This window comes from Pan paniscus, chromosome 16, assembly GCF_029289425.2.
Source record: "Pan paniscus chromosome 16, NHGRI_mPanPan1-v2.0_pri, whole genome shotgun sequence".
Lineage (NCBI taxonomy): Eukaryota > Metazoa > Chordata > Mammalia > Primates > Hominidae > Pan > Pan paniscus.
The window spans coordinates 30,314,947-30,338,660 of NC_073265.2; the positions used below are offsets into that span (position 1 = coordinate 30,314,947).

At 41.5% G+C, this 23,714-nt stretch overlaps 1 protein-coding gene across 1 annotated transcript in view; it reads right to left on the reverse strand.

Annotated features, from left to right (window-relative positions):
- The window catches only part of INO80 (INO80 complex ATPase subunit), a 143,348-nt gene that overhangs the window by 93,817 nt on the left and 25,817 nt on the right, over positions 1-23,714 (reverse strand). The window contains exons 2-11 of the mRNA XM_003826605.6: positions 23,230-23,415; positions 22,821-22,990; positions 22,663-22,730; positions 19,108-19,263; positions 14,628-14,748; positions 12,434-12,648; positions 8,082-8,135; positions 6,761-6,964; positions 1,441-1,636; positions 498-565 (exon numbers count right to left, since the gene is read on the reverse strand). Coding sequence (XP_003826653.4) covers positions 498-565; positions 1,441-1,636; positions 6,761-6,964; positions 8,082-8,135; positions 12,434-12,648; positions 14,628-14,748; positions 19,108-19,263; positions 22,663-22,730; positions 22,821-22,990; positions 23,230-23,372 — 1,395 coding nt within the window. The 5' untranslated portion in view covers positions 23,373-23,415. The remainder of the gene's footprint in view (positions 1-497; positions 566-1,440; positions 1,637-6,760; positions 6,965-8,081; positions 8,136-12,433; positions 12,649-14,627; positions 14,749-19,107; positions 19,264-22,662; positions 22,731-22,820; positions 22,991-23,229; positions 23,416-23,714) is intronic.

Below are 23,714 nucleotides of genomic sequence, written 5' to 3' on the forward strand. Positions count from 1 at the left end.
CCACCACGCCCGGCTAATTTTTTGTATTTTAGTAGAGATGGGGTTTCACCGCGTTAGCCTGGATGGTCTCGATCTCCTGACCTTGTGATCCACCCACCTCAGCCTCCCAAAGTGCTAGGATTACAGGAGTGAGCCACCACGCCCGGTGAGTATGGTCTTTTTCATTAAACATCTATGATACATTTCATACTGTATTGCCCATGATTACTCAAGAGAAAGAAAAAAAAATACAAACTGTTCTAACTTGAAATTAACACATTGCTAAAGCTAGAAAACTGAATATTCGTTTTTCTGCCTTTCTTCTAGTATCCCTACTAATCTAAAGTGAAAGAGACCCAGCTCCACCCCCTACACACAGTTACTCACACACATATACACAAGCTAGTCTATGCTTTTAATTGCAAATGTGATTAAGACTAAAGGAAGACCACCTAAGTAAAGGCTTGTGGGGTATTTCCAGGGCCAATTACAGTAAACCTTTCTATCTGAAGACTCACCCGAGCTTGGTGAATATGGTAAGCATTTTCAGCATTCTTCAGGGCCTGGGCTTTAAAATGGTTACTATCTGAAAAGGAAAATTTATGGATTATCACACTTTATCAACTGATCTTGTTCTAAGATACAATTAACACCAATGTATGTGGATCCCTGATTCCCTCATTCTACTTATCCCTGGGTTCACGGAGGGTGGGGGAAGAGAAAGGCTAAATTCTCAGAGGTAAGAAGCTGGAAATGCAATGGAGGTGGAGGACTGCCATGGTCTCCAGCAGCCAAAGCAAGCTCACAAAAAACATCACGGCACTGCCTCTCAGTACTGGGGTTTCTTCTACCAAATAATACCAAGCTACAACAATCAAGACAATCAGGATTCAAAATTTTAATATATTTATGATAGGTGAAACTATTTTAACAGGAGAAATACAGACATATTTAAACCCCAAGATACTATAAAGCAGTTACAATCTCTACTATTTCTAGCTCAACACAATCTTAATCAGCATTCTCTGTGAAATTCCTCTCAAACTTCATCCCAATTCCTCCCTCTCCTTGTGATCACATAAAGACAACTGAACAGCTGCTTTCTCGTGCTTAAATAAACAAGAAATCGTATTATGTGAGAGATATTTTCCTCTGCTGAAACACAGTTCAGTTCTACTGAACTCTGATTACAATACCTGTTATTTCTACTAACAAATCACAACAAAAATATTCCCAAACTTGCAAGATCATATAACCACAACGCTTCCTATTCAAATTCTTCAATAAATGGTCTTATACTTCTGTTATAGAAACACACTTTCCCTACTCCAGTACAATAAATCTCTCTTTTCTGGTAAATTACCTATGAATCAATAAAAAATTTGCAAAAATTAATGTATATAACCTTTAGATATAAAAAATAAGAGGTAGCCTTCCTCTAAGTCCTGACTGAGGACTCACCATAATCCTCCTGTGTGATGTTAACTACCACTCCTCCACCTATATCGATTTGTCTCTGGGTAGAACTGTCTTCCAGTTTCCTTAGGATTTCTTCCTGGATACCATCATGACCCATATCTCGTTTGCGACTCATGAAATGGGCATACAACTCTGTCTGGGTAATTAAGAAGTTGAGTTTTCGCTGTTGCCTCTTGGCCTAAAGAGGGAAAAAAGTGAAAACAGAGCCAAATTATCAATGATATCCAAGAGGTAGTCCAGAATTCACCACTTATATTTGCATACAATTCCTTTACCAATTGTTTACTTTTAAAAATCTAAACATCACTGATAAACAATTTTAATTTAGCCAAGTCAGTGGCACTAAAAGCAATGAATAAATTTCTTTTCCTTTTTCAGACAGAGTCTCAGCTGGTTGCATGGGCTGGAGTATAGTGGCACGATCTCGGCTCACTGTGACCTCCGCCTCCCGGGTTCAAGCTAGTCTCGTACCTCAGCCTCCAGAGTAGCTGGGATTACAGGTGAGCACCACTAAACTCAGCTAATTTGTATATTACTAGTAAAGACAGGGTTTCACCATGTTGGCCAGGCTGGTCTCGAACTCAGGTGACCCACTGGCTTCAGCATCCCAAAGTGCTGGGATTACAGGCATGAGCCACCACACCTGGCGCAATGAATAACTTTCATTCATAATCTGCTAGTAACAAGTGTTTTGCTCTCCTTTATACTGTGAATCTTTTCTCCATTAGGCTTCTGACTAAAATGTTTCTTTCTTACATTACTTTTCTATGGTGGCACAGAGACAACAACTAAATTCAAACAGTATGTTCCATTTTATAACCTGGATGGTGGATACATGTCTATGTAGCTTTATTATTTTTGAAAATGTACACATGTCAGAAACTTTTCTTTTTTTTTTTGAGACAAGTCTAACTGTGTGGGCCAGGCTGGAGTGCAATGGCACAATCTGAGCCTCACCGTAACCTCTGCCTCCCAGGTTCAAGTGATTCTCCTGCCTCGCTCTCCCAAGTAGCTGCGACTATTGGCGTCCACCACAATGCCCGGCTAATTTTTCTATTTTTTTTTGGTGGCGGGGGGGGCGGGGGGCAGAGTCTCCCTCTGTCGCCCAGGCTGGAGTGCAGTGGAGTGATCTTGGCTAACTGCAAGCACTGCCTCCTGGGTTCATGCCATTCTCCTGTCTCAGCCTCCTGAGTAGCTGGGACTACAGGCGCCTGCCAACATGCCCGGCTAATTTTTTGTATTTTTAGTAGAGACGGGGTTTCACTGCGTTAGCCAGGATGGTCTCAATCTCCCGACCTCATGATCTGCCCGTCTCGGCCTCCCAAAGTGCTGGGATTAAAGGTGTGAGCCACCATGCCCAGCCTGTATTGTTGTATTTTTTTAGTAGAGACGGGTTTCACCATATTGACCAGGCTGGTCTCGAACTCCTGACCTCATGTGATCGGCCCACATTCAGCCTCACAAAGTGCTGGGATTATAGGTGTGAGCCACTGCACCTGGCCAGCCACCACACCGGCCCTAAAACTCTTACCACCAAAAGTCAAAATAACTGACAAAGAGCTATAAATTATTCTGAAAGCCAATACAATATGTATATGAAATTAACAGGTTAATGGAAGGAAGAAAATACTCCCCAAAACAATCTACAGGAAGGAACAAAATACTCCCCAACACAATCTGTATTTTTTGGCCAGGCATGGTAGCTCATGCCTATAATCCCGGCACTTTGGGAGACCAAGGCTGGCGGATCACCTGAGGTCAGGAGTTCGAGATCAGCCTGGTCAACATGGAGAAACCTCGTCTCTAATAAAAATACAAAAATTAGCCAGGCATGGTGGCAGGCGCCTGTAATCCCAGCTATTTAGGAGGCTGAGGCAGGAGAATCACTTGAACCCAGGAGGAAAGGTTGCAGTGAGCCGAGGTCACGCCACTGCACTTCAGACTGGGTAACAGAGCAAGACTCTGTCTCAAAACAAAACAAAACAAAACCCAACAACCTGTATTTCATCTGTGATAATAATAGCTACAAAAAACGAATATAGACTGAATACACATACATGTGCAAACTTTCTTTTTTTTTTTTTAATGTCAAAAGGCTAAATTAAAAGTGCCTTTCAGGTGGACTGCTTGATCTCAGGAGTTTGAGACCAGACTGGGCAACATGGCAAAACCTTGTTTCTACAAAAAATAAAAAAATTTGCCAGGCATGGTAGCATGTACCTGCAGTCCCAGCTACACTGGAGGCTGAGGCGGGAGGACTGCTTGAGCCCAAGAGATTGATGCTGCACTGAGCCAAGATCATGCCACTGCACTCCAGCCTGGCTGACAGAGTAAGACATCACTTTTTTTCTAAGTGCCTCTACTCTAAAATAACCTAAGAAAAATAATCATTGTGTCGATAAATAAAATCATTCCTAAGATAAACAATAAAATGAAAACATAATCCAAAATACCAAATTATATGGAACACAGAACACAGTATAAGTAGCATATTAAAAAGTCATTATTTTGTTTTCTTTTTCTTTTTTTGAGATGGAGTCTCGCTCTCTCACCCTGGCTGGTGTGCAGTGGTGCAATCTCGGCTCACTGCAACCTCCATCTCCCCGGTTCAAGCGATTCTGCTGTCTCAGCCTCCCGAGTAGCTAGGACTACAGGTGTATGCCACCACACCCAGCTAATTTTTTGTATTTTTAGTAAAGACGGGGTTTCACCGTGTTAGCCAGGACGGTCTCGATCTCCCGATCTCTTGATCTGCCCACCTCGGCCTCCCAAAGTGCTGGGATTACAAGCGTGAGCCACCGCGCCCAGCCTTGTTTGCTTTATTTTTTTTTTCCAAAAAAGAGCATTATTGGTCCAAGAGTCATTATTTTGAATTATTTCATAACAAAATTCATAAAATATACTTGATTTATCCTTGATCCACTCTCCCAAAAGAAAAACAATAGGGAATACAGCAAAAAAAAAAAAAAAAAAAAAAAAACCCAAAAGGCTGAAAGTATATTTTATAAAGCAGTAATCTACGTAAAATTATACTGTCTCTTTAAAGCTTTATAGCACTTGAGCCAGATCCAAAATAGAAGAAAACTTGAGAAAGAGAGTGAGAGAAAATTAAGTTTTTGTCTTCATGAATGTTCATGTTTCAAACCTAAAGTGCTATCAAGAAAATCTTTGTTTTTTTCTGAAGAGATGGTATCTTACTCTGTCACCCAGGCTGGAGGCAGTAACAAGAACACAGCTCACTGCAGCCTCAACATCCCAGGCTCAAGCAATACTCCCACCTCAGCCTCCAAAGTAACTGGGACTATAGGCATGTGCCACTACACCTGTCTAATTTTTCTACTGTTTATAGATATGAAGTATCACCATGTTGCCCACACTGGTCTTGAACTCCTGGATTCCAGCGATCCTCCCATCTCTGCCTTTCTGCTAGGATTATGGGCATGAGCCAATACACTCAGCCTAAGGAAAACTTTCTAAAGTAAAACAATTAAGAAAAAGAATAACATCTTTTTTTTTTTTTGAGATGGATTCTTCCTCTGTCACCCAGGCTGCAGTGTAGTGGCACGATCTCGGCTCACTGCAACCTCCACCTCCCGGGTTCAAGCAATTCTCTGCCTCAGCCTCCCAAGTAGCTGAGATTACAGGCGGCTGCCACCATGCCCGGCTAATTTTTGTATTTTTAGTAGAGACAGGGTTTCACCATGTTGGCCAAGCTGGTCTTGAACTCCTGACCTTGTGATCCACCCACCTCGGCCTCCCAAAGTGCTGAGATTACAGACGTGAGCCACCGCGCCCGGCCAAGAATAATATCTTTAACCCTAAAGAAGTTAACTACCATATGATTAAATGAATGAAGTAGATTAAGAAAAAAGAAAGGATATGTCAAAATTTTATTTCAAAAGTTCAAAGAAAAAGATGCATAAGTCAGCATAACCATCAGTTAGCTATCAACACAACTAAGAATCTAGGTCTCAGAAATCTAGAATATAGGCCAAGTTGCCTGCAAAACTTCAAGATCTGTGGCTAACTCTCAAATGACTTTAAATTCTCTGAGTTAAGAATTCCCAAAAGCATCAAATGTTTACTAACTTGATAATATGATTACCTTGCATGCAAATATACGAATTAACCAGGAGACTTAAGAGAACTGAGCAAAATCCATCTTCATTCTCGAAGTCATGATAAAATAAGGGAAGATCAAGAGCTCAGAAGAGGCTCCAAAGCTCCACTTTGACATGAGTTACTACATATACCTGAAAGAAAACATCATCCAATCCACTAATTCCCTTCTTTCTTCAAATCTCAACTCTCCTTCCATTCATCTCAGCTGGTTTATCAATGGCAATACAATGACTTTGCCTTCTTATTCTCTCCTCTTGCTTCCCTCAGCAATATACACAGCCTACATCAGCTGGCATCAGGTTTACCAACAGTACTGGCTGCAAGTTAAAACAGTAAAGTAGGCTGGGCACGGTGGCTCACGCCTGTAATCTCAGCACTTTGGGAGGCCGAGGCAGGCGTATCATCTGAGCTCAGGAATTCAAAACCAGCCTGGCCAACATAGTGAAACCCTGTCTCTACTAAAAATACAAAAAATTAGCCGGGCATGGTGGTGGGTGCCTATAGTCCCAGCTACTCAGGAAGCTGAGGCAGAATTGCTTGAATGTGGGAGGCAAAGGTTGCAATGAGCCGAGATTACGCCACTGCACTCCAGCCTGGGCGACAAGAGTGAAACTTCATCTCAAAACAAAAAAATAAATAAAACAGTACAGTAGGTGAAGGGTAAGTCTTAGAAAACTGGGCTCATTGTCCACTGTCACTATCTGGCCCTGAATTTGGCATCTATTTCTTACTGTCCAAAAAAAGCAAAACTGCAGTCAGCACCTACAAACAAACCAAGATGAATTAAAAGCTACTTTCTTTCTCTTTTGCTCATTCCTTTTTCTTGAGGAATAAGAGCCCAGAATAGAGGAAGACAGCTTAGAAGAAAAGAGAAAAAGGCCTCAGGAGGGCCTTACCAAAAGACTAAAAGCAGAATTGGTTTACTAGTCTAAAATCACCATCCTCAAAATTAAGTCTTTAAAAAAATTTCTGACGGTAGGAGATCAAGGCAAGCAGATCACTCGAAGCTCAGGAGTTTGAGACCAGCCTGGGCAACGTGGCGAAACCGCATCTCTACCAAAAAAAAAAACCAAAAAATTGACAGTGTCATTGGTTAGATGTACAATTTTCAAAATGCAAACGAATCTCTTCAAATGGCTGTAGTAATTAGGGTTTTCAAAATGTTATGCTTTTGCCCTACCTCCCGCATTTCCTCATCCAACTTCCGCTGCTCCAAAGCTTCCTTCTCTGCTCTCTTGCGGTGCTCCTTCTCTACTTTCTCATATTTCTTCCAGTACAGAAGCATCTCCTTGGTGAGGCGGCGGGCACGAGGCAAGGTTTCCTTACAGTTCTTCTGGGCCTGCAAGGCAGCTCGACGCACCTCCTTCATGCACTGGTGAGCAAGCTGAAAACAACAGCAGCATTACAGCGGAAAGGACCCCATACCAGAGGCTGGTTCTTCCTGGACTCTAAACCACATCATTCCTCAATCTGTTCAGCCAAACTGTCATCCTTGACCACATCTTTCTCCTGCAACTTGATTAATGTCCTTGTACAGTACTGTGACATAGGCCCAGACCCTTTGGTATTATCAGGGATAAGAAATCTATCCAATTTCTATCACCTTAGAAGATGAAAAATTATAATGATGAAGAAGGACCTGGGATGTGCTTGGAAGTTACAAAATGTTATTGTACACATTAATAACAGCTATCACTGCTTATTACATCTTTAGCACCACTGAAAAATATATTAAACCAATTTACTCTTCACAAAAACCCTATGAAATTGGCATTACCATCACCCTCATTTATAAATGAGGAAACACAGTTGAATGACTACCCCAGAGAAACACAACTAGTAACATGGCCTAATCTGATCCTCACAATTCTTAAAGGAAGTTGTTTTAGTCTCCTCTAAGGGAAGATATTCACATCATTATTTCTTAGACGAGACTGAAGACAGGAAGATTCCGTGATCTGCTCAAGAAATCAGGGTGGGCTATGGTCTTATCCAAAAAGGTTCAAATACCAGAAATGTGAGGAAGAACAATTTTATTTAATAAACAGATTGAGGCCGGGCGCGGTGGCTCATGCCTGTAATCCTAGCACTTTGGGAGGCTGAGGCAGGCAGATCACCTGAGGTCAGGAGTTCAAGACCAGCCTGGCCAACATGGTGAAACCCTGTCTCTACTAAAATACAAAAATTATAGGGCATGATGGCAGGTGCCTGTAATCCCAGCTACTCGGGAGGCTGAGATGGGAGAATCGCTTGAACCTGGGAGACGGTGGTTGCAGTGAGCCAAGATCACTGCCACTGCACTCCAGCCTGGGCGGCTGAGACTCTGTCTCAAAAAATAAAAATAAAAAATAAACAGCTTGAGAACATTCGGAAACTCTCTTACGAACTATTAGATTCATGATCAACAGGTTACGACAGACAAGAGCAGCAAGATGGACCCCAAAGAAGAAGAATATATTCCAGCAAAACATGAAATGGAAAATACAAAACTACAATTTTACCTTTCGGCTATTGGTGAGAAACAGGTTACGAGCTGAAGCTTTCTGCTTATTTGCCTAAAATATTTAAAAAACAATATTTCATTTAGGATTCATTTTTGAACTAAGACTATGTAGAATGAACAGTCTTTTACTCAATTCCTAGAGGGTTAGAAAATGTCAAGCCAAGCAAGATACATTACTTCTATAAGTCATCCAGATGTATTGTCTCAACGCCATACATAAAACGATTAAAGAAGCATTCAAGAAGAATAAGTCAGCATTGTGGATGCCTTAAATAGTCTTCTGTATACTTTTGGGAAGATGTTAAGTTACATGTAAGGCTTGAAGTGGACTAGAAAAATGTTACAATACCTAAACCTTAGCACTATCCTGATTAAAACATGTTGCTTACCAGGGCCAATCTGCAAGGCTGAGAGAACAGGGCATCCAGATACAGGAATCATTAGGAGAAAGATAAACTAGTCTCCTAAGTGTGATTCTAGCCCCACCTCCGGCCTAGGCAAACCTGATGTCACTATTACTCAGTTTCTGCCACCACATAAGCCTAATCTTCTCTAAAACTAAACTCCAAGGAAGACCTAACACAAAATGACCCAGCAGCCCACAACCCAGCTATTTGTGTTTTCCACTCTAGCTAAGGGGAAAAACAAAAGTCAGTACAGAAACCTGACTCCCCATGATGTCTATTTGACATGGAAGAAGATGCTGAAGAGGCAGAGCTGGGTGGCTCTTTCAGTACTGAAGAGTACTCTCCTTGATGTTAAAGAAACAATGGGTTCAAAGTGACAAAGAAGGTCTGAAAGCCATTTCTTTAATGTTTGCACGTAAGACAGCAAATTTAAGGGAATATATGAGCCTTTTATAAAAAAAAAAACTCTTACTAATTAAAGAGCTATTGTCACTCTGAAGCCAGGAACCTCAAATATTCCCACTAAAAAGTCATTTCCTGGCCAGGAATGGTGGTTCACGCCTGTAATTCCAGCACTTTGGGAGGCCGAGGCAGGTGGATCACTTGAGGTAATGAGTTTGAGACCAGACTGGCCAATGTGGTGAAACCCCATTTCTACTAAAAATAGAACACTTAGCCAGGCATGGTGGCACATGCCTGTAATCCTAGCTACTTGGGAGGCTGAAGCAGGAGAATCACTTGAACTCAGGAGGCGGAGGCTGCAGTGAGCCGAGATCACACCACTGCACTCCAGCCTGGGTGACAAGAGCAAAACTCCGTCTCAAAAAAAAAAAAAAAAAAGTCATTTCTTGGCCAGGCGCAGTGGCTTACACCTGCAACCCCGGCACTTTGGGAGGTTGAGGCAGGAGGATCACTTGAGTCCAGGAGTTCGAGACTAGCCTGGGCAAGATAGTGAGACCTCGTCTCTATAAACAATAAACAGAATTGGGCCGGGCGTGGTGGCTCACACCTGTAATCCCAGCACTTTGGGAGGCTGAGGTGGTTGGATCACCTGAGGTCAGGACTTCAACACCAGCCTGGTCAACATGGTGAAACCCCATCTCTACTAAAAATACAAAAATTAGCTGAGTGTGGTGGCAGGCGCCTGTAATCCCAGCTACCCAGGAGGGAGCTACCTCAGGAGAATTGCTTGAACCCGGCAGGTGGAGGTTGCAGTGAGTCGAGATCATGCCATTGTACTCCAACCTCGGTGACAAGAGCGAAACTCCGTCTCAAAAAACAAAAAAAAATTAAATAAACAGAATTAGCTCAGTGTGGTGGCACACACTTATAGCCCCAGGTATTCAGGAGGCTGAGGTGCGAGGACTGCTTGAGCCTGGGAGATCAACGCTGAAGTGAACCAAGATGAGTCCACTGCACTCCAACCTGGGCAACAGAACAAGACCCTATCTCAAAAAGAAATGAAAACTCATTTCTTTCATTGAAAGGACACCATCTGAGGCCTCTTCATCAGTTACTAAGTCATGGGAAAGTTTCCCATAACTTTCCCATCAAGAATGCTCAAGCACAGGCCAGGTGCAGTGGCTCACGTCTGCAATCCCGGCACTATGGGAGGCCGAGGCGCACAGATCATGAGGTCAGAAGATCGAGACCAGCCTGGCTAATAGGGTGAAACCTTGTCTCTACTAAAAATACAAAAAAAAATTAGCCGGGTGTCGTGGCGGGTGCCTGTAGTCCCAGCTACTCCGGAGGCTGAAGGAGGAGAATGGCATGAACCCGGGAGGCGGAGCTTGCAGTGAGCCAAGATCGCACTCCAGCCTGGGCGACAAAGCCAGACTCTGTCTCAAAAAAAAAAAAAAAAGAATGCTCAAGCATAAACTATGTCTCCAGAAATACTTATTAACTGCTATGGAAAAAAAATTTTAATTTTACAGTAGCAAAACACCACCATACCAAGGGATCAAAGGTAATATCCTCAAAACATTAAAACAGGTTGGGCATGGTGGCTCACACCTATAATTCCAGCACTTTGGAAAGCTGAGGTGAGCAGCTCACTTGAGGTCAGGAGTTCAAGACCAGCCTGGCCAACATGGCGAAACCTCGTCTCTTCTAAAAATACAAAAATTAGCTGGGCGTGATGGCGCGCACCTGTAGTCCCAGCTACTCAGCTACTTGGGAGGCAGAAGTGGGAGAATCGCTTAAACCCAGGAGGCAGAGGTTGCAGTGAGCCAAGATCGCACACCTGTACTCCAGCCAGGGCAAGAGACGAGACTCCATCTCAAAAAAAAAAAAAAAAAAAAAAAAAATTAAAACACACTATAACCTCCATAGTTTAAAAAGTGTCATACTAACCTATATGAAGTATATGTGTAAGATGCAGATCTAGTTTTATCTAAATTGCTACCCAGTTGTCTTGGCACTACTAATTTGTAAGTCCACCGGCTTATTCTACTCATCTATTTGCCTATTCATGTGCCAGTACCACACTTTTTTAACTGTAGAGGTTTTGTAGTGTGTTCTAACGTTTAGTGGGGATTTTCCAATTCTTCCCCAGCTACTCCTACATTCTGACTTCATCACATGGACTTTAGTATCAACTTTTCTCAATTCATAAAATATCCTGTTTCTAAAAAAAATCCAATTTATAATGAAATATCCTGTTCCTATCAGGATTGCATTCAATTCATCCTTAAAAGTAATATGTAAACAACTGGTGAATCTCACTTAAGGGTAAACAGACATTCCTTGGACTATAATTGCAACTTCTTTAAAAAAAAAAAAAAAAAAACGCTACATATGGCATCTGGTTTGCAACTATTAATTTTGAAATTATATCAAAATAACATGTTATTGGCTGGGCATGGTGGCGCACACCTGTAATCCCAACACTTTATGAGGCGGAGCCAGGCAGATCACCTGGGGTCAAGAGTTTGAGACCAGCCTGGCCAACATGGTGAAACCCCATCTCTACCAAAACACAAAAATTAGCTGGGCATGGTGGCATCTGCCTGTAGCCCCAGGTACTTGGAAGGCTGAGGAAGGAGAATTGTTTGAACCTGGGAAGCGGAGGTTGCAGTGAGCAGAGATGATGACACTGCAATCCAGCCCAGGCAACAGAGCAAGACTCCATCTCAAAAATAATAATAATAAAATAAAATGTTATCAAAACCAAATGAATTAAGAGGAAAAATGCTTATACATGTTTAACTCGTTCACATTTTATTCTAGTGCCTGTGATTATCCAGCAACATTCAAACATTTGTAAATTCTCTAAGAAACATATCAACTCCTTTTTATTTTATTTAATTTTTGAGATAAAATAAATAAATATTTATTATGTTACACATTCTGTTACACAAGCTAGAGTGCAGTGGTGCGATCTCAGCTCGCTGCAGCCTCAACCTCCTGGGCTCTATCTATCCTGCCTCAGCCACTTGCATAGGGAGGGCTACAAACATGTGCCGCTACGCCCAGTTCATTTTTGTAGTTTTTGTAGAGATGGGGTTTCACCATGCTGTCCAGACTGGTCTCAAACTCCTGGGCTCAAGCGATCTACCCACCTCAGCCTCCCAAAGTGCTGGGATTACAGGTGTGACCTGCCATGCCTGGCCTCTTTTTAATTTTTTCTAATAACACCTATAAATTGGCTGTCAAGTATCTATTGCTATATTTAGGAAAACTGCATTCTTTTCTTGAAGAAGTTGTCCTCCAATTTTTTGACCACGGAGCATCACACAATAACTAATTGTCTTGTGAATTCTGACCACATTCTAGAAGAAACTGTTAACTGAAAGAGGACTACTCAGCATTTTCTTGATTCCAACAGATTAGTTTCTTTGCAGAATTCCTATCTGTGAAAGTATCTAGCTCTCAGAGTTCCTCTTTAGTGGGTGGGGAGAGAAAACATTCTCCTAATCTCCATCTCCTGGAGGCATTCACTTACCTTTGGTAGTTCCTTTTTCACAATGCTGAGCCATACTTTCCTGCGACGAGCATTCAGCTGCTCAATGGATAAGTGCTTTTTCTTAGTGCCAGGGGGAGGTGCATCGTGAGAAAACTTGGCAAAGACTTTGGTCTGGTGGTGATGGCGACGAGGGGATTCTTCAGAGGAAAGTTCTTCATCTCTTCGTCTTTTTTTCTTCACTTTTTTCAACTTAGCTGCAAAAGAAACAGATGCAACAGGTTGCACTTCCACAGGAGATAGTCACAAAGCAACCTCATGACTTAAAACATGCAAGGTTCTTTCCTTATTCCACCTGACACTGACAACACATATCCCTTTATCTACTCAGACCCATGAATATTCCTTGAGGAAGAAAAGTAACAGAGAAGGAGAAACATACTGATTGATACCTCACTAACCTGGAAAAGAACACTGGATACTCACTCTGTTTATATGAAAGTGAAATACAGAATAAAACCCGAGAACCAAATTTCTTTTATTTTTTTTCCGAGACGGAGTCTCGCCCTGTCGCCCAGGTTGGAGTGCAATGGTGCAATCTCGGCTCACTGCAACCTCCACCTCCCAGGTTCAAGCGATTCTCCCGCTTCAGCCTCCCGAGTAGCTGGGACTACAGGCACGTGGCAAGAACCAAATTTCTTTTGAACCTAATAGGTAAGGAAGTGTCTGAGGTATCACAGACTCAAGTAATAGTCAAAGGAAGGAAACTTATTTCTACTTGGTGGCAATATAAGGTGGCTATACATCTATGCAGTGTGGGGAAAATAAGAAAAAAGTATACCTATAAGGTGGATAAAGAAAAATAAAAGAGAAGAGAAAGACATATTGATATGTCACTAAGACTTGCAAGACAAAAATACATGAAACAAAACCTTAATTCAGGTTGGAGAAAGTGTGTGGAGGGTGAGAAAACACTAATAAAGATAATAGAGAAAGAAGGGAAGGCTAAAAGGAGCCTTTTTGAGTACAATTCATACCTTTAAGCCAGGTGCAATGGCTCACACCGGTAATCCCAGCACTTTGAGAGGCCAAGGCAGGGGGATCACCTGAGGTCAGGAGTTCAAGACCAGCCTGGCCAACATGGTGAAACCCCATCTCTACTAAAAATACAAAAATTAGCCAGGTATAGTGGCGTGCACCTTTAATCCCAACTACTCGGGAGGCTGAGGCATGAGAATTGCTTGAACTCAGGAGGTAGAGGTTGCAGTGAGCTGAGATCACACCACTGCACTCCAGCCTGGGTGACAGAGCGAGACTCCATCTCAAAAAAAAAAAAAAAGAAATGAATACTTTCAGGGGAATAAAATTTGCCTCATAAAGATAGTTTAAAACTTTCTCTTTCAGTTTCCTTCCTGATATCCAGCTGCTGAGAGCTCAGTAAGAGAGGAAAGGACATTTCCTGGCAAACATGCAAACAAACACTACAGAAGATCATCAGGAGGTGATCTATTTTAAATCACCTCGGACAGCAACAATGATAACTTATTCCAAACACTTCAGGTTACTTTTCTTACTTCTCTGTGCATAACCAACTTCCTATCCCAGAACATTTGCAATATTTGCAGTGTGTATAAGAAAAATGGAATAAACTAATTTTGCCTAAACCTTTAGCTAGGAATCTGTCTTTCCAATTCTAGAACTAAAGACTATAAGCCAAATATGAATTAAGGTTAATAATATAGTCTACCCTTCCTATCTGTGGGTTCCACATCATAGATTCAACCAACTGAGGATCAAAAATATTCAGGAAAAAAAAAAAAGAATGGTTGCAGCAGCTGTACTGAATATGTACAAACTTTTTTTGGTCATTATTCTCTAAACAATATAGGATAACAAGTATTTACATAGCATTTACATCATATGAGGTATTATAAGTAATCCAGAGATGACTTAAAGTATACGAGAGGATGTGCACAGCTCATATGCAAATACTATACCATTTTATATAATGAATTTGAGCATCTCTGGATTTTGGTACCTGCCAGGGGTCCAGAATCCAATCACCCATGGATACCAAAGGGAAAACTGTACTTGCTACTAATTAGAAAGGAGAGTTTTTCAGATAAAGCAAATTTCTACCATATGGACTATACATAAAGTCCAAATGCACCAGTAGGCCACATGCAATTCTGAAACTAAGAATGAATATACGTGGAAGGCAGTTCAACATGCTCACCTTTAAGTTTCTTTTCCTCCTTAAATTTCTTTTTCTTGGGTCCAAGTAGGTGCCGTTGTTGCTCATAGAAAGGGTCATATGTGGAGAGCAGGCCTGCACTGTAGTACTGATATTGCTGCAACTGAAGCAGGCAAAGACCATGATGGGCCTGTTTTCTATAGTACAGCTTTCAAATTACCTTTACTACAGAAAACTAAGCCAGAGGAAATCATAGCTCCTAAGTACAGTATTCTTCCCACAAAGAGATCAGTAACATCTAGTATATCTAAGGGAATCACTTACTTAACTTCAAACAAAATGAGTTCAACTCCTATACACGTGACAAGTCACTGAAAATAATTTAAGAAAGCAAAACTCTTCATGCTTCTGAATTTCTACATACTTACTTAAACCTGACATATACTAAGACATGAAATTAATTCCTTGCAGAAATGTCTCCCCTTGGAAATTCACCACCAAGAAATAAGCCATATTTCTATTACCAACAGTTCCTCAGATTTACTAAGGTTCCTCATGCTTGCTTTTCTTTTTTTTTTTTTTTTTTTTTTTTTTTTTTTTTTTTTTTTTTTTTTTTTGAGACAGAGTCTTGCTTTGTCGCCAGGCTGGAGTGCAGCGGCATGATCTGGGCTCACTGCAACCTCCGCCCCTTGGTTCAAGCGATTCTCGTGTCTCAGCCTCCCAAGTAGCTGGGATTACAAGCACACGCCACCACACCCAGCTGATTTTTGTATTTTTAGTAGACACGGGGTTTCACCACGTTGGCCAGGATGGTCTTGATCTCCTGACCTCGTGGTCAGCCCATCTCAGTGTCAGCCCACCTCAGCCTCCCAAAGTGCTGGGATTAACAAGTGTGAGCCACTTCAACTGGCCCTTCATTCTTGCTTTTCTATTAGTCATATGTCTGCTTCAAATAGTCACCAGTCATCCCAGTTCTTGAATCTTTCAAGTCTTTCCTCTCTTCATCTCCCACTAAGACAGTCTGCTATTATTATAAATAGTGCCTACATTGCCAGAATTCTAACATATGAATAACGTAACTCTTTCCATCCAGGAAGTGGTAAGTAAATGCTTTCAAATATTTCACTTACTCCCCAAATCTCATATTAATTTTGTCTCACATATTACTAATGCATAAATATAAATTAAAATTAGGTAGCCCACTATTAAATCTCTTTCCTGGATTATAGCCAAATAAATTGTCTGAGGACTGAAATAAGACTGAAAGATTAACATGGGGAACTATTACAATGTCCTCTGTTAAAATTAAATTAGCATGCACTGAGCTGTACACTTAAAGTCTGATAACTTTCCTATATGTATGTTTTATCTGAATTTAAAAAACAAGCAGGCCAGGCATGGTGGCTCAGCTGGGCGCCATGGCTCATGCCTGTAATACCAGCACTTTGGAAGGCCAAGGTGGGCAAATTATTTGAGGTCAGGAAGTCGAGACCAGCCTGGCCAACATGATGAAACCACATCTCTACTAAAAATAAAAAAAATTAGCCAGGCATGGTGGCGGGCTTCTGTAGTCCCAGCTACTTGGGAGACAAAGACAGGAGAACTGCCTGAACCCAGGAGGCAGAGGTTGCAGTGAGCCAAGATCATGCCACTGCATTTCAGTCTGGGTGACAGAGCCTCCATCTCAAAAAATAAAACAAAAATAAATAAAAAATAAACATAAAAAACAAGCAAATACTTGGAGCGCCAAGTACCTTAGTGCTGGAGTTTAAGAAGGAAGGAACTTTTTACATCAAAAGGGTCAGATACTCTGTTTACCACTTCTACAGGTTTATAAGGTTCAGAATATTATTCCAATCTCTCTGAACTAACTTTGGACCTTAACTAATTGCTAGAAAATTCTTAGGTCTTCAAATATACTATTGCTCATTATGTACAACGTTCCACACTTGTAGAAATAGTCAGAAGGCGGCTGGGCGGGGTGGCTCACCCCTGTAATCCCAGCACTTTGGGAGGCCGAGGCGGGTGGATCACCTGAGTCTGAGACCAGCCTGACGAACATTGAAAAACCGTATCTCTACTAAAAATACAAAAATAGCCAGGCGTGGTGGCGCATGCCTGTAATCCCAGCTACTCGGGAGACTGAGGCAGGAGTACTGCTTGAACTCAGAAGGCGGAGGTGGCAGTGAGCCGAGATCACGCCATTGCACTCGAGCCTGGGCAACAAGAGTGAAACTCAATCTCAAAAAAAAATAAAAAGAAAGAGTCAGAAGGCTTTGGTAACGGCATTCAAGTAGTTGTCACTCAAAACTATCATCATTTTAATGTTAGTGTATGAAGAGCTTTCTAAGAGAGAAACACTACACCCAAAGAGCAACTGCATGAATAAGCAACACTAGAATGTAAGCATTCTGGCAATTCCTCAAAAGGCTAAGCAAGGTGTTTCCATATGACCCAGCAATTTCACTGTTAAGTATATAATGAAGAGAAACGAAAACACATCAACACAAAACCTGTACACAAATCTTCATACCATCATTATTCAAAATAGCCAAAAAGTAGAAATATGCTAATCATAGTTCATGAACTGGACAATGCATATATAAAATAAGGTATAAATACACGAATATTTGCAATAAAAAGAAATGAAATGCTGATACATGCTACAACATTAATCAATCTTGAAAATATGACATTGAGAGAAGCTGGACACAGGCACATGTTGCATGATTCCATTTGTATGAAATGTCTAGAATGGGCACATTTATAGAAACAGAGCAGATTGGGCTGGGGATGGTGGCTCACGCCTGTAATCCCAGCACTTTGGTAGGCTAAGGCGGGAGGATCACCTGAGGTCAGGAGTTCGAGACCAACCTGGCCAACATGGTGAAAACCCGTCTTTACTAAAAACGCAAAAAAAAAAGCCGGGCGTGGTGGCGCACGCCTGTAATCCCAGCTACTCAGCAGGCTGAGCAGGAGAATCGCTTGACCCTGGGAAGCAGAGGCTGCAGTGAGCCAAGATCGCGCCACTGCACTCCAGCCTGGGCAACAGAGCGAGACTCTGTCCAAAAAAAAGAAAAAAGGAACAGAGTGGATTGGTGGTTGTCTGGACTGAGGGACAGAAAGAATGAGGGGCAACAGCTAAGAGGCATGCGGTTTCTTTATGAGGTGATGCAAATGTTCTGGAATTAGGCAGTAATGATAGTAACACAACTATGAATATATTACAAAAACACTGAATTGCACACTATATAAGGCTGAAGTTTTGTTATGTGAATTACATCTCAATAAAGCTGCTCCACTGCTACCTAAACATAAAGTTAAAATGATGTATCTTTTTTTTTTTTGAAGAACATATCTTTTAGTCTAGTACATCCAAAGTATTAGTAGTTTAATTTCATTGATTCCAGAGAATTTTAGAAATTCTTTTTTTTTTTTTCTTTGAGATGAAGTCTTGCTCTGTCACCCAGGCAAGAGTGCAGTGGCGTAATCTCGGCTCACTGCAACCTCCACCTCCCGGGTTCAAGCGATTCTCCTGCCTCAGCCTCCTGAGTACCTGGGATTACAGGCATGCACCACCACGCCCAGCTAATTTTGTATTTTTAGTAGAGACACAGTTTCCTTATGTTGGTCAGGCTGGTCTCGAACTCCTGACCTCAGGTGATTCACCCGCCTGGGCCTCCCAAAATGCTGGGATTACAGGCGTGAGTCACTGCGCCCAGCCAACTTTTTGTATTTTTAGTAGAGATGGAGTTTCACCAAGTTGGCTGGGCTGGGCTCGAACTCCTGACCTCAAGTGATCTGCCCACTTCAGCCTCCCAAAGTGCTGGGATTACAGGCGTGAGCCACCGCACCCAGTCAGGAATTTTCTTTTTTTTTTTAAGTACCAGGGTACATGTGCAAGATGTGCAGGTTTGCTACACGGGTAAACATGTGCCATGTGGTTTGCTGCACCTATCAACCCATCACCTAAGTATTAAGCCCAGCAAGCATTAGCTATTTTTCCTGATGCTCTCCCTCCTCCTGCACCCACCTGCCCAGGCCCCAGTGTGTCTTGTTCCCCTCCCTGTGTCCATGTGTTCTCATTGTTCAGCTCCCACTTACACTCACTGCTGAGGATAATGATTTCCAGCTCCATAAAATGATGTATCTCTTTTTTTTTTTTTTTTGAGACAGAGTCTCGCTCTGTCGCCAGGCTGGAGTGCAGTGCTGTGATCTCGGCTCACTGCAACCTCCGCCTCTGGGTTCGAGCAATTCTCCTGCCTCAGCCTCCTGAGTAGCTGGGACTACAGGCGCACGCCACCACACCCAGCTAAATTTTGTATTTTTAGTAGACAGGGGGTTTCACCATGTTGGCCGGGATGGTTTCAATTTCTTGACCTCATGATCCGCCCGCCTCGTCCTCCCAAAGTGCTGGGATTATAGGTGTGAGCCACCACGCCCAGCCAAAATGATGTATCTTTAATGACTATAAAGCAGAGGGTGAATATTCAGTTTGAAGTGTTTCTCCTGAAACTCTTACCTCCTTGTCTTTACTATACTTATTTTGGTGAAGTTTCTTATATTTGTGTAGTCGAAGCATGTTGTGAAGTTCTTCTCTGCTGAGATTGAGTTCTTCCTCATCATCGTCTTCACTCTGAGAATCAGCCTCGCTGGATTCATCACTTAGCAGAATGCTCTGAAAAGGGTGAAAATAGAAATGTATCTTTTGCTGTGAAGCAATCCCATTTATAATCCAAGCATTTTTTCCTAGATCCAAAACAATGACAAAAACAGCAGAAAGATAGTCACTCCAGTTCCCCTTATGACATGCTTTATAAATTCAACTGAAAAACATTAAGAATACTAATTAAACTTAGGGAATACAAACTAAAATGCAATAAAACATGGGACATGTTATCAGCAACAAGGCTAAAAATTCCTCTGAATACTTACAAAAGTATAAACAATACATAAATATCATATACATACAAACTATACATACATGCCAAACAGGAAGACAAAAAAAACAACTACCTATAGGGTATAAAAAAATATAGAAAGCAAGCTGTAATGGCCCAAAAGGAGAAATATCCCAAATATCCATTTATTGATAAATGGATAAATAAAATGTGGAATATCCAGATAATGAGATGTAATTCAGCCATGAAAAGGAATAACACATTAGTAGGGGCTACGATATGAAGAATCTTGAAAATATTATGCTAAATTAAAGAAGTCAATCATAAAAGGTCACGTTATCATAGGATTCAATTTATACGAAATGTCTAGGCTGCGAGTGGTGGCTCACACCTGTAATCCCAACACTTTGGCAGGCCCAGGCATGAGGATTGCTTGAGGCCGGGAGTTCGAGACTAGCTTGGGCAACCTAATAAGATCTCTTCTCTACAGAAAAAGACATGTGCCTATAGTCCCAGCTACTTGGGAGACAGAGGAGGAAGGATTGCTTGACCCCAGGAGTTCAAGGGTGCAGTGAGCTATGGCTGCACCACTGCACTCCAACCTAGGAAACAGAGCAAGAGCCTGTCTCCTAAAAAGAAAACAAAAACAAAAATTCCAGAAGAGGCACATCAATACAGACAAAAAGCGAATTAGTCGCTGCCGAAGGACAGAGGAAATAGAAAATGGAGAGTGACTACCGGCCGGGCTCAGTGGCTCATGTCTGTAATCCCAGCACTTCGGGAGGCCGAGGCGGGGGGATCACAAGGTCAGGAGTTTGAGAACAGCCTGGCTAACATGGTGAAACCCTGTCTCTACTAAAAATACAAAAATTAGCCAGGCGTGGTGGCAAGCGCCTATAGTTTCAGCTACTCAGGAGGCTGAGACAGGAGAATCGCTTGAACCCAGGAGGGAGAGGTTGCAGTGAGCTGAGATCACGCCACTGCACTACAGCCTGGGCGACAGAGCAAGACTCCGTCTCAAAAAAAAGAAAAAAGAAAATGGAGAGTGACTGCTAACGGGTACGGGGTTCATTTCAGAATGTTAAAAATTTTCTGAGATTACACTGTAATCATGGGTATACAACTTTGTAAATACACGAAAAACTACTAAATTTTAACCTGTAAAAGGGTGAATTTGGCCAGGCACGGTGGCTCACACCTGTAATCCCAGCACTTTGAGAGGCTGAGGCAGGCAGATTGCTTGAGCTCAGGAGTTCGACACCAGCCTGGGCAACATGGCGAAACCCCCAAAAATTAGTTGAACGTGGTGGTGCGGGCCTGTAGTCCTACTTCACAGGGGTGAGGCTGGAGGATCACTAGAACCCAGGAGGTCGAAGCTGCACTAAGCTGAGATTGTGCCACTGCACTCCAGCCAGGGTGAAAAAGTGAGACCCTGTCTCAAAAATAAATAAATAAAAATAAAATAAAATGAAAAGGTGAATTTTATGACAATGAATTATAACTCAATTTTTCAAAATATGACGGCTAAGCATAACAATTTCTGCATTTCCAACAGCCTAAAGTGCAACTGATATTGACCAAATCGGACCTTTTACACATGAGCCTTTTGAAGGACCTAGTGATAATAATGAAGGGTTTTAATTGCTTTTGAGTATTTCATAGCAAAAGTATAAAAGAGAAATAATTAGTTTCAATAAAAGAAATACTATCCTTAATTCAGTTTGGCCACTGACAATAATCTTGTAAGAGTGTAAATGAGATTAACAACCTCTCTGCTTGTAAACACTCCAACGGCTTATGCCTACAACGACAGTAAAACACGAACTCCTTAACATAGACAAAGCCTGTGTGATCACAGTCTTGTAACTTCATCTTCCACCATCCTCCTCATTCACTGTGCTCTAGCCATATTAGACTTCTTTTTCCACCAAACATACTAAGTTGTTTCTTTTCTCAGGACTTTTGCAGTTGTTCCTTCTGACCAAAATGCCATTACCCTAGATATAAGATGGTTCTCTGTGATCATTCAGAATCAGTTGAAATGTTACGTCTTTAAAGAAGCCATGTTTATTTACTTGTTTACAGGCTTACTAACTGCCTGCCTCCTTTAGAATGTAAGCACCACTGGGCAGGAAACTTGCCCAACCATAATCGTACCTGGCACATGCACATGGATGCACTAAATCAACATCTGTTAAATGAATAAACTACTCAGGAACTTATGGAAGTTATGGAATTAATATAAATTATGGAACTTATGGAATTAATATTCCTGATTATGTGACCCAATGAGTGCAAGGACTTCATCTGATAAATTTTTGTACTTCCTGTTTCCCCTCAGTACGTTATAACAGGTTGAGCATCCCTATTCTAAAAACCCAAAATACTCCAAAATCTCAAAGGTTTTGAGCACCAATAAGATGCCACAAATGGAAAATTCCACACCTGACCTCACGTGACAGGTCACAGTCAAAACACAGGTATACAAAACAGAGTTTATTCAACATCCCCAAGGGAAAAATATAATTACCTTCAGGCTAAGTGTATAAGGTGTATATAAAAGATAAATGAATTTGGTGTTTATTAACTTGGGTCCCATCTCCAAGATATCTCATTTTGTACTGCAAATATTCAAAAAAAAAAAAATCTGAGGCTGGGTGCGGTGGCTCACGCCTATAATCCCAGCACTTTGGGAGGCTGAGGCAGGCGGATCACCTGAGGTCAGGAGTTCGAGACCAACCTAGCTAACATGGTGAAACCCCATTACAAAAAAATTAGCTGGGCGTGGTGGCGCATGCCTGTAATCCCAGCTACTCAGGAGGCTGAGGCAGGAGAATTGCTTGAACCTAGGAGGCGGAGGTTGCAGTGAGCTGAGATCATGCCATTGCACTCCAGCTTGGGCAACAAGAGCGAAATGTCGTCTCAAAAACAAAATCTGAAACACGTCTGGTCTCAAGCATTTCAGATTAGCAATACTCAACCTGTACTCAATTCATGTTTGCTAAATGACTTCATTGAATCCTCCAGATTTTCTCAATAATCTCTTCAAAAAAACCACATCCAGTATAAGAGAATCATATTTGAAAAACTCTGTCAATCATGAGTTGATAACTTTCCCATCTATTAGTAACTTTAGTAGACTATCTGCACTGTGAACACCCTGCTTTATCTCTTACCTTTAGCCACTTTCTGCTTTTCTTCAGCTTAGAGAAATTATATAAATTCCCCTTATCACATTTTGATTCTGTATAAAGAAACACAAAGAATAAAAAAATTAAAGGATGACTGCCCCAAGATAACGATAGTCCAAAGGGGGATGTCACACCACACTGACCTGACTGTAGAACTCCATTCAGAGAATATGTGTTTAACATTCCAGAACTGCCTGCTCCAGAAGTTTCACCAAGCAATGAATTTGGAGGTTCTTCCTTAACTTGTATTAAGGGATCCCCAGACTGGGGCAATAACGGATTACTGTCATCCAGTCCATCTTCACTGTCATCACTATAAATTGAAGAATGAGTCCACAATTACAGCTGACCCAATAAAATATAATTTAAAGTTAGAACTGGACACTTTACAGAAGAAACTGTTCCTCTGAAATAAATTGACTTTTTTATTTGAAAGAGGCAAAAGAAAATATCAAACATAAAAATCATAAGATACTTTAATCCTGTAAAATCTGTAAGGATGATGGAAATCAGGAATTTGGTAAAACATATTGCAAAGATACAATAACATACCTAGAAATATTCCTATTGAAGATAGCTGACGTTTGTCGCAGAAAATGGTCCAACCGGAGGGCCCTCTCCAAGTACTGAAGATAGAGGGGCTTTGCCAGCTCAGTGCAGCCTCCATCATCCCTGGCACCCAACTCCGAGGCCATAGAACAAATCTGTCTTCATGCACAAGGACCTCCGACTGCACGGCTGCAGAACAGAGATAAGAAGTGAAAGATGAAATTACTATCCATTCTCCCTTTCTCTTGCCTGCTTGTTCCCAATGTGAAGAGAAATCAGACCTTCTAGAACACAAGACACTGAAAAGACAGGAGTCTGCAGAAAGATCATGATAAAGCTCTTGTTAGACACTGCCTCCTAAAGCAAAGGCAGAAGTTAAAAGGATATAAAGACTATAAAAATACAGCAACACAGTTACATTTCACAATGAAAATTCATACTATACTTTTTCAAAACAGTATCTTAAAATGTATACCCACTTCCTTTAT